At 29.5% G+C, this 12,604-nt stretch overlaps 1 protein-coding gene across 1 annotated transcript; it reads right to left on the reverse strand.

Moving 5' to 3' along the window:
* Positions 1-2,617: 2,617 nt before the first annotated feature.
* Positions 2,618-3,175, reverse strand: LOC139858389 (small ribosomal subunit protein eS28x-like). Its single transcript, XM_071847242.1, has 2 exons — positions 3,137-3,175; positions 2,618-2,970 (listed from the first exon to the last, which is right to left on the reverse strand). The coding sequence occupies exon 2, from the start codon at positions 2,949-2,951 to the stop codon at positions 2,754-2,756; it is 198 nt and encodes a 65-aa protein (XP_071703343.1). The 5' UTR covers positions 2,952-2,970; positions 3,137-3,175; the 3' UTR covers positions 2,618-2,753.
* Positions 3,176-12,604: the final 9,429 nt, after the last annotated feature.

Raw genomic sequence — 12,604 nt, forward strand, 5'->3', positions numbered from 1 at the left:
TTCCTTATTTTTTTCAAGTTCTTGATAAAGTCGTTGGATCTTCTAATTGTAAATTGACTAAAAATAACAATAGTATCTAGTAAATTATTATACAAATGGTAATTACGTAAATTAACATTTCATAACCCTATGAACTTATTTGTCAAAAGCTAGTTATGATCGGCTTATTTTTTATAAGTTCTACTTTTTTTTGTCAACTACCAAACAAAACTTATGACTTGCAGTTTATTAAATTCATTTAAAATCTGTTATAACCTCTTAAAATTAGCCATCCAAACATACTTTAACATAAATTTGTGAATTACAGCCTTCTAAATTTTGAGGTGAAACACTAACACCATTCAACAAGATACTTGGATGTTGGTTATGCAATGAGTAAACATCTTTGTATAAATGCAAATGAGATTTCAAACCTCTTGCCATATATTTTCTACAGACACATGATAGCATCTATTGAAAACAAAACACACACACACACACTACACATTGTATTCTAAACTACCTACGCAAGGTAAAACACTGCCGAATGCACCAAATCCGACATTCAAAACCATCAAAACACTTTGTGAACCAAGACATTGTTATAAACATCGCCAAAAAAGCACAGCACAACCAAACAGAAGAAAATCGAATATATTGCACTACTTCCATTTATTCCTTATATTCTTGAGTCTTGACAATATATTCAAAGGCTTGATGGAACTCACTCACTTACGGCCCTAAAAACCTATATATTATCAAATGTATTTTGCGTTGTTCAAGTGACTTTTATATAACAGAATTTTATAAACAACAAAACACTTCGGCAACATCTTTTATTTACACAAGGAAAGGAAAAAAAAAGTCTGTAGCATATCAAATTCTATACTCTTTGACTCCTGAGAGCACCTCAGTTTTACACGCACAAAGTTACACATCCCAGCACGGCAAGTTACAGTGGAAGAAACCAAAGGTTGGTTAACTGCATACAAAAATCAAGTATGTCATGGTTGTGAGTAATTTAGTTGTGGGTTAGTCATGGTCTGACTAGCTAAGAAAATGTTGATGTGACACTGATATGACAATTAATCTTTGCGAAGAAGTATGTCAAGGTTGGAACTTGGGAGTGGTCTTAATGAACTATATTGTGAAACCAACCAATGCTTACCTCTGAAAGATCGTTTCAACTAAACAACTCTAGACATCACCTTTACAAAAGTACACAATATCTCCTAATGGTGCAGATCTACCAATATCAAGCAATGCCTCAACACATTTTATCACTTATCAAAGATATTATCTTACTTGAACATGGAAACTAATCAACTATGCAATTCATAGCTTTTAATGGTCCTTGTAATAACCATGAATAGACAAAGTAAACTCTGTCGATATAATTTTCAAGCATGTTAACTTTGTTAAGAGTAAATGAGACAAGATAACATAGAAATTGGTAAGTACCACTATAAGGAAAAGAAAGTTACAGTTTACACATTTAGCTCTAGTTCAAAAATTCAAAACCGATACAAAATGAGCACATTTATTCAAAATATAAGATAAGCTAAGCCATAAATAAATTCACATTTTATTATAATTACTCTCGACTCAAAATCTGACTATCGACTCAAAATCTGACTAAGTCAAAACAACAACCAGCATTTCACATTACCAAATATAGCACTCAAACCATTCTCAGAAACAGAGTATACATGCTGCAAAATTCATTATTTCATTACACATTTTAAAGAAAAGCTTTAAATCAGCATAACTTTATGACCTACTTCTCAGATTCGGGCAATGTAAGCATCTACAAGGACACAAATAAAAAAAAAAAAAAACACACATTTTATCCAAACAATCATCCTAATCTAACTAAACAAAGGCCAAAACCACCGAAATTTTCAAAATACGGCATTCAAAACCAGATTAGAAATTAACGGGCGAAAACCAACAGAACAACTTGTAACGAAAACATTGTCCCAAACCTTGTCATTTATTGGCTAAGCTACTATCACAGCACCAAAAGGCAAAGCAGAGAAACAAAACAAAAAACATTATTTTCCGATTTTCGTAACAAATGGTTCAAGGAATTGATAGAACTCTCTCACTTAGGCATAATTTCACAAACAGCCAAACATCAGCTACGCCATCTTTCAACAAATTAAAAACAAAGTCTGCACTATACAAATTTCTTTCTATACTTTTTTAATCGCTATGAGTATCTTCTCGAAGATTGTTACAAACAAATAACTCTACCAATAACTTTATAAAAGAACTGCACAAAAACTTCTAATATTGCTGAAGCTCTACCAATATCAAATCAATACCTAAACATTTTCTCACATAATAAAGATAGTATATTGTATTCTAACATGGCAACTAAACCACTCATAGCTTCCATTTATAACCATGTATAGGTATAGACAAGGTCAACTGTTTTCGATATAACCATTTTTTGAGTATATAAATTCCAAAATTGTTGACCTTGTTACAAATTCAATAAGATGAGAATCCTGTAAAAACAAGGTGCTAGTATGCAACTTTTATAAAAGCCAAGAGAGTAACAGCTTATAGTTTTTCAAAATTAAATAATCCAATACGCTCATAAAATAAGCTATAAACCATAAACAACTTCAAATGTGATTAATAATTCATCATTCAAAATCTGATTAAAATCAAACAGCAGCCAAGTCTCAAAATCGAGTCTAACACGATACACGAATAAAGTAACATAAAAGGATTATAAATGAAAATTAACAAAAAGGTTTATTAAATCAACGCAACCTCCTGGCCTCCCTCTCAGATTCAAGCAAAGTAAGAACATCACCTTCTCTAACTGGACCTTTAACATTCCTCATGATGAAACGGTTTTGATCATCCAAAAACTTGACTCTCACTTGCGTCACTTGACCTCTTGATCCAGTTCTCCCCATCACTTTCACCACCACTGCGTGCTTGATTGCTGACTCCATTATGATTCAATTTCACTACCTGATTATAATAATAATAATAATAATAATTTCATTTCATTAATATAATACTGTAATTACTAGTATTATTATTTTACATGAAAAAAAAAAATTGGTGTGGATATAGATATAGATATCTTTGCATATACTGAAACGAAATCGGAATGAATTTAGAGAAGCGGAATTACCTTTAGATCGATGGAGCGACTGCAGCTGCTTTGGTTGAGAGCGTTTAAAATGAGGAAAGATGAACCCTAATTGTTTATATAGGTGGGTGAGTTGAGAGGCCTGTTCCTTGTTATTGGGCTTAGAGCTTTGGGCTTGAGTATAAAATATAGAATTAATACTTTTGTTTATTTAAGGCCATCATTTTTAAGTTTATTGGACCTTGAAATAAAGATTTGCAAAACAATGGTTTTTTTTCATCAGTTTACTTTGAGCATACATTACATTACATTTTGTGTACTAAGTTGTTCCTTCTAAATATTATTTAGCTGTGGTGTTATTGGTTTTGATTGGGGGTGAAACCCATGTCTGTGATTAGTTTTCTCATGGTTGACCAATATTGGTGTTTCCTGGATTGGCAAAACTAATCACTCCACAAAATCTTTTTCAAGATTTTAACAATCGACATTTTTTTTCTCAGTTTTACAATCGCAACAATAGTTTTCACAACAACAATTTTCACAATTCGCGCAACCAAAATTTATGTTCGTTTCAAATTCCTTTTGGGCGATAATTTACACAACCACAAGCACAAGAAGGAGAAGTATAAGAAATTCCTGACAAAACATAACAAAATGCAATACGAATAAGAAAGTAAGAAAGGATCACAGGAAAAAAAGAAAAGAAAAAGAGTTGCGAAAGAACCGCAAAACCAAAAGTTGAGGACACCAAAAAAGAAGTTTGGTTGGCAATTGATGGTTCGTAGGATGCGGTTCACGGTAATTCACAAAAACTAAGGACTTTTGGGGTATAATACGTGACAAGTTCAACAATAATGATTCCGAATGGGCATGGGGAGACGATAAACTAATCGAAAAATGGCACCAACGAATAAGGCATGCAAAGATTTCAACGTCATATGGAATGAAGAAGAGCGTAACCCAAGACGTAGCGGTCAAAACGAGCAAGACATTTATGACGGTGCGGTAGAAACTTATCATTAAAGATTTGTGAAGACTTGGGGTTACAAAGACACTTGGGAATACTTGAAGGGCAAACAAAAACGGTACACACCACCTCCCATTGGTATAACTAGTTCGCGAAGAAGAAGAACAATACAAGTTGAGGACGTGCCTGTGGAAGTGGCTGAAAATCAAACTGTTAATCACGGAGAAGATCGGGGTCTCGCTAGTTTCACCGAGTTATTTGGTGACGATGTGATTCGTCGTCTTCTGGGGAGAGAACGAGCAAACAAAGCAGCTAGAAGTTCCGCTTTGTATGACCGGCGACTTCGTCTTAGAGTACAAACTCTTCAAGAACGTAAGAGTTTATTGAAAAATTAAACAATTTTAAGGAGTTGGATTTGGAAAAAAGGAGTAAGGGTATTGATGTTTTCGTCTAGGATGAAAGGTGTCGCTTGGAAATGGAAACGTGAAATTATTCAAAATTAATGTTGACTATACAAAGTAGAAAATGGTCGTACGATATAAAGATTCGCTCGAACTTTTTTGGGACGATGAGTAATTTTAGTGGTTTAGTATTTTATTTGCGTACATTTCAATATTTAAGACTTTAATTTATTATATATTTAGGACTTTTAAATTATTGTAACTTTTTATTTTTAGGGTTTTTAAATTATCGTAATTCTTAATTTAGTTATATTTTATGTTTTTTTACATGTGTTTAATTTAATTTCATAAAATATGAGTTATTAGTTATTTATTTTAATAAAACTAATATGTAATCTATATCTATATCTATACTATCTTATAAAATGCTAAAAACATGACATCATTAAGAAGTGTTAACAAAGATTGAAGGAAAAAAAAAAATGGACGCTTGGCATCATGAGGTTTAATTAGGAAAAGATTTATGATGTAATTATAATTAAAAAAAATTAAATTAAACTAACATATTAAACAGATTTAAAATTGTATTGGGACTAACAACTCTTATCGAGTACAACACAAACAAAAAAAATGATTTTTTTTTTCATTTTTAAAATAGAACTTTTTAGAAAATTGTATGAAGTGTTCTACTTTTTTTAACTTGCAGACTTTAACTGAAAATTGTAAGAAGTGTTCTACTTTTTTAACTTGAAAATTGGACTCCGATACACTCTTTTCTAATATCAAAAATTCAAAATTCAAAATTTAAATTTATCTTTTAATATAACACCGTGTATTAAATAATGAGTTTCAATGTTTTTTTATCAAGATAACATTGATTTGAATCAAGTGGCTTCCTCATTCTATTCTTCATATTATCATATTTCTCCGGTGATTTATCCGTAAATTAATTATGGCTCCGTAGTTTAACTTTTGTTTTCTACATTGTAAGTTTAAATATTCTATTTATAAATTAGGGTTTATTTTCACTTGATTGATTTATTTATATATTAGTCTGAAATTGATTTAATTGTTCATGGTTATGTGATCTAATAGATATACGATTTTTTTATTGACATGTTGATTGTTACTTGTGACAGGTGTGGTGGGTTTTGACTTAATTTACTTATCAAAATCAAATGAGCAAATTGTAATCAAGCTAACTATATGTTGTATATTTCACTGTACGATTTTACTGCAACAATTTGTAAGATGTGTTTTGGGTTTTCATTATTGTTACTCATTGTGTTAACCTTGGTTCTTCTCATTGTTCTCTGATCGAATTAGTTTATTTTTTTGCTTGAAAAATCTTCGGTATGCTGTTAAATGAGCTTTTTAGAATTTCTTCTATAACTATATTATGGTTTAACTTTTTATAATTAAGTATTGCTTTGTTGTTGCAGAGTATTGACTATAGAGCAAAGTTACAAGTAGGAAAGAGTGGATTAGGTGCCGCTAATTATGTACAGGTGAAATGTGTTTGTCATTTCTCTTACAAATAAAGCATACATGTAATTGTGAAATTGAGTTCAATGTATTTGGATGGCTAATCTGTTTGTGACTTACTTGATTCATATATATGTTTTGATGCATATGTTACTTTTTTTTTCTTCTTCTTCTTCTTCTGTTTTAGCGGTTTGCGCTGATTCAAAAGGACGAGGATTAGGCTTGGATTCAACACGTTGTCTGATTTGTGATGATGATTTAGAAGTGTGGATCACATCCTAATAATAATATTTCTTTGAGGTAAGCTTTATAATGGTAAATATCTATAAAAGTTTCATCGTGTATGTTCATCTGTGTTGTTGGCCCAATACTTCATTGTAGCTTTGGTGGAAATGTGATGTTTAAAGAAAGTTCATTTATAAGGAGTGGTGATAAGGAGGTTCAAGATTTGGATGGGTCATGGGTCTTTAACTGGTGAGGAATCTAGAATGTAGGATTCGAAAAACTTTGCAGTTAGTTAGTGATTAACAAACATGTGCTTTAATTGATTTGTATTCGGTGTATTGATTCATATTGTAATTGTTATGGTGATCATATTTCATGCAGGGGAGTGAGTATTGAAAGGACCCGTTCATATACATTATAAACGATTCACAATAGTTGATTACATTGCGAGGTATTTGACCTATATATGATACATTTTACAAACATTGCATTCGTTTTTAAAAGACAATCTTTCTTTACATCAAAAATTGACAGGCATACATACCATTTCATAATATCCATTATCCAACTATAAATTGATTTAATAATAATCTTTGATGAACTCAATGACTCGAATGCAACGTTCTTCGAAATATGCTATGAAAGACTCCAAGTAATATCTTTAAAATGAGCAAATGCACAGCGGAAGATTTCTTTAACACCTGAGAATAAACATGCTTTAAAGTGTCAACCAAAAGGTTGGTGAGTTCATTAGTTTATCATAATCATTTATTTCCATCATTTTAATAGACCACAAGAATTTCATTTCCAGTTCTCATAAATATACGTCCCATGCATAGAGACAAAAAATAATCATTCATATGGTGAACACCTGGTAACCGACATTAACTAGATACATATAAGAATATCCCCTATCATTCCGGGATCCTCCTTCGGACATGATATAATTTCGAAGTACTAAAGCATCCGGTACTTTGGATGGGGTTTGTTAGGCCCAATAGATCTATCTTTAGGATTCGCGTCAATTAGGGTGTCTGTTCCCTAATTCTTAGATTACCAGACTTTAATAAAAAGGGGCATATTCGATTTCGATAATTCAACCATAGAATGTAGTTTCAATTACTTGTGTCTATTTCGTCAAACATTTATAAAAGCGCATGTATTCTCAGTCCCAAAAATATAAAGGGTAAAAAGGCAAATGAAACTCACCATACTGTATTTCATAGTAAAAATACATATAACGTCATTGAACAAGTGCAAGGTTGGCCTCGGATTCACGAACCTAAATTAATTATATATATTTATGTGTTGGTCAATATTTGTCTAACAAATTAGGTCAAGTCATAGTGTACCACAATCCTAATGCTCGAGACTAATATGCAAAAGTCAACAAAAGTAAATTTGACTCAAAATAATTTCCAAAAATTTATACATGATTAATATATAGTTTAAATATCGTCGTTTTATATTTTTAAATATTTTTACAAGATTTATTAGAGTAAATAATATAATTTATTTATTAATAAATAAAATTTTATATTATATTTATATAATAAAATATACTTTTATATATATTAAGTAATAAAATTTATAGGGTTCATTTAATATTATAAAGATAATATGATACGTATTATTAAAGTAAGTTATTACACGTAGTAAAATATGTTTGTATCAAATATTTATTTGATAAAATAATATCTATAATGATAGTAAGTAAAAGTTGTATTATTTTGTAATAATAATTATTATTATAAAAATATCAATATTTATAATTACTAAGATGACATTATGATAAAACGATAATTCTAATTATGATAACTTTAATATTTACGACAATTTTTAATATTATCTTTAAAATAATAATTCTATTTAAAATAATAATAATAATGATATTTTATAGTAACAATGACATTTCTATTAAAATGATATTTTTTGTTAAAATGATAGTTTTAATACTAACGATAATTTTAATAATAATAGTAATGATAAAAATAATAAGAACGATAATTTTATCTAAATCAATATCTTATAATATTCATCATGATACTCTTACCCATTATTTCCTAATCGTTTCGTTTAATAGCTTTTAATCGTCTTTTATATCGTGTTCGTAATAATGATAATAATAGTAATCAAAATAATTAGGTGTTACAAATATTTGTTTTAATTACACTAATATTAATAATGATAGTTACTATAACATTATTAACGATAATACTATTAATTATCTTAATGATAATATAGTAATTTAGTAATAATAATAATAACAATAACAATAACAATAACAATAACCATTTTTAAATAATGATATATATATTAATAATGATAATAATAATAATAATAATAATAATACCAATAATAATAATAATAATAATAATAATAATAATAATAATAATAATAATAATAATAATAATAATAATAATAATAGTAATAATAATAATAATAATAATAATAATAATAATAATAATAATAATTGGATAATAATAATAATACTAATTATAACTTTAACGATAATAACGATAGTAATAATAAAAAAAATAACAATTTTTAATGATAAATCCTTTTATTAATAAAGATAATAATAATAATAATAATAATAAGATAAAACTAGAACGACGATAATAATAATCATTTTTAATAATAATACAAAAATTCGATGGACTATAACTTCAAATCCGTTCATCGAAATCATTCGATATCTAAATGAAAAGTTCTTAATTTTTCGCTAGCTTTCCAACGACATGCATATCTTATACCTTATCTCAGTCGCATATATAACTAATTCAGGATTCAACATAACCTAACTAAAGGCAATATCAAAAGTACAAACATGCATAATCCTATATACTCGAGCACTAGTCAGGGATACACTATTAGTATGTAAAAGTTAAATTATGAGTACTCACGTATCAATATTGAGATTCAATATTGCAGGAAAGGTACGTAGACGCAACGGAGATGATAAACACTATATTGACCTCACGAGCATACCCATGAACCATACCAATCACCTCCATAGCTATAACCCATAATTTCCTTAATCCAATCCCACTCGAAAAACAATTTCGAAATCACTCGGACAGCACTCTGACGTAATATTTTATGTATACTAATAATATCTTGAAATAATACGGAGTAAATATATATATGTAAATCGATTGAGAGAGTTTAGAGAAAAATATTTTCAAGTTTCTATGAAATAATGAAACCTATTGAATTCTATTTATAATAGATTTTTGAATTATTAAAGTGAATTATTAAAGTATGAATTATTAAAGTGAATTATTAAAGTATGAATTATTAAAGTGAATTATTAAAGTATGAATTATTAAAGTGAATTATTAAAGTATGAATTATTAAAGTGAATTTTTAAAGTTAAAGTAAAGTAAAGGTAAAGTTTAAGTATAGTAAAAATATAAAACTATGTACGTATAATACGCGTATAAATATATATAATATTAATTTAAATCGTTATATATATTTAATAAAATAAAATATAAATATCGTTATCTTTATCATACTGGTTAAGTAATGAGTTGTCAAAAGTGGTTCTAGATATTTATAAAAGTTATATACGTTTTAATAATAAAGTTCTTTTTAAACTGAAAACGTTTTTGTACGTTTGAAACTAAATCAAATAAATATAATAATTTTGTTTTCCAAAACCAAATATATTTTTAAGAATCATTTTATTTAAAGGTTAAAATAATAGAAATCGTTATATCATAAAATGTTTTAAAAAAAGTAGAATCATATATATTCATAATAGATTTTAAGTTTTTAAATTACAGTTTGTTGGTGAAGCATGGGATAAAGTTCAAAGGTTAAATAAATGTATGAAATCATCTTAATGAAAAATGTCGAGTTACTTAACTTGTCGATATCCAACATCTAAGTTATTTACACTTCACGTTCTTACTTATAAATCACTTTATCATTTTCTGAATGTTGTCAAAAAGAATAGATTTCTTAAATCACAGTGGACCTCATAACATAGACCCGTAATCATATCATAATGTATCTGATAAATCAACAATTTGATATTATCTTCTAATTCCATCGATAAACATATTGAAACAAATACGATCATGTAAAGTATTATACGTTTAATACTTTATTAATATTCTCAAGTTATAATATATATACATATATATACATATTTATTTATATATAACGGTTCGTGAATCGTCTGAATTTGGTCGAGGTTATAATGAATGTATGAACACAATTTAAAATTCTTGAGATTTAACTTAACAAACTTTGCTTATCGTGTCAGAATAATATAAAGATAAAGTTTAAATTTGATTGGAAATTTCCGGGTTGTCACAGTACCTACCCGTTAAAGAAATTTCGTCCTGAAATTTGAGTGGAAAGGTCGTGAATGATAATAAGTATGTTTTCATGATGCATACAGGTTGAAAATTAGAGTTTTATCATCAGCAAATAATTTGGATAAACAATCCATTTATATGAAGAGTACGAATGAAGCTAACATAGAAGAGTGAAATGAGTAAGTGTAGATTCATCTTATCATTTGACGTAGATATGATTGATTTCCAGATTTCAAGGGATTTGAAGAAAATCTTTGTAATAAGATTTGATTCTCCGGTAACAAAAGGAATTAGGATCCGCTTTAAATGCGATCGTCCATTTTAATTGTTCTGTCGGAGATTTTCTTATAAATTCACCTCCTTCCTTTTCTTACAACTCACACCTTCTGTTGATGCATTTTATGCAAGTCCCTAGACATCTACCCACGTCCATTGCAGGTACAACAGTTTACAGGCCACCATGATCGTTCGTTATTATCCTATCCGTGTTTATATGTGGTTACAGCAACTGCAGGAACGAGATGTGGATGTTTGACTATGTTAGACTTATTCAGACGTCCGAGTGAAGCCTCACTTGTACGGCTGACAGGCTCATACGCACGGTTGATGCTGAGCTAAGTCACAATTACAACCTAAATGAGAAGACACGAGTGAGTGATCACCCGTACGGCTGATGAAGCCAACTCGTATGTGTGATGGATGAATCGTACGGGTGAGTCAACAGCAGGGGTATATAAAGTCTTATGTTCTTCATTTTTAGGTTAAGCCTCTCATTTGTTACACACACTCAGATCAGGTGAGCTCCTCCGATTCTCTCTCAACCCAAATCACCCAGGTGGTGAATAATAGCTCTAGGTGTTGATTTAATCACACTTGATTTAGTTGTGGTATGACTAAATTAATCACAAAAAGCTTAACCTATTCACTAGAGGGTTTGATTCACTTATTCCGTCATTGTGTGAGTTAAATCTGTTGATTTCTAAGTTCCTAGTCATGTTTCATCACCTTCTATTCTTTCCCCCTCAACTCATATTTTAAAGTATTCATCAATATGCTCCATCCAGTTCTGATTCTCGATATACTTATAACTTTCATATCAGTCATTCTTCTTTTTCATCTACCGCCGGAAGAATCTATTTACTTCTACTATACTCTTGGGTTTATAGTGTTTCTAGTTCTCCCGTGTCTTTATATTGCTATATGCATCGATATATATGGTTTATAATTTTTGGCTTGTCATTGGGCTTTATATCTTCCCTTATATTTCAAAGTCTCTGTTTCTATCTTCTATAATCATTGTCATCCACAGTTAATGCTCTATTTTATTTGCTGCAATTTATACCCCAATTTCTATTTCGGAGTTTTGTCCTTTCGTTTCTTCTTCTTGCGATTAAGCACCGCTTGTAATGGTCCAGAATTCACAAATATGATTTTCGGAATGAACATTGTTAATGTTCTAGGAAGGAAATTGTGATGGCACGATCTTGACTTGTCAAATTACTAGAATACCTTGGAAAAGGCCGAATCATCAAGAAATATTTTCTTGATATTTTAGAGGTTAAATAGAATACAAGAGTCGTATAACATGGCACATGATGATGTTATGATCTGTGAATCATCACGTTCCATTTAGAAACTCAGCATGAATTACTGTAATATAATCACATTGATCAAGTGTCATTATATTATACTAACTCATGCTTCAGTTTCCAATACTACTTCAAAAACATTCATATTTTAAACTCAAAGGTTTACAGAGTATAGGAACTAAACAGTTTCCTTTTTGATGTAATACAGATAGCGCAAAGAGATAAATGATTCCAGATAAGAATAGTTATGGAAATATCTTCAGAAATATGGAGGATATTTATAATGAAAGATACGATGATATCTTAGAATTTCTAATATCAGAGGATGATGAAGAATATTGTCTGTAAGGGTTTAGTGTCAGGAGCAAGGTATTCGTTAATGACTTCAGCAGACACTGAATCATTTGAATTCTTTGAAGGCAGGTTCAGTCTTTGTGATTTGTCTACAGCCTCCTTCATACTTTGCTCAATCCGTTTTCCAGTTCCAAAACTTCTCTATTTCTGAGCTTTGT

The sequence above is a fragment of the Rutidosis leptorrhynchoides genome, chromosome 7 (assembly GCF_046630445.1).
Source record: "Rutidosis leptorrhynchoides isolate AG116_Rl617_1_P2 chromosome 7, CSIRO_AGI_Rlap_v1, whole genome shotgun sequence".
NCBI lineage: Eukaryota > Viridiplantae > Streptophyta > Magnoliopsida > Asterales > Asteraceae > Rutidosis > Rutidosis leptorrhynchoides.

What these genes read in the sequence shown, in the direction of transcription:
- LOC139858389 (XM_071847242.1), bottom strand. Translation starts at nt 2,951, where the DNA reads ATGGAGTCAGCAATCAAGCACGCAGTGGTGGTGAAAGTGATGGGGAGA.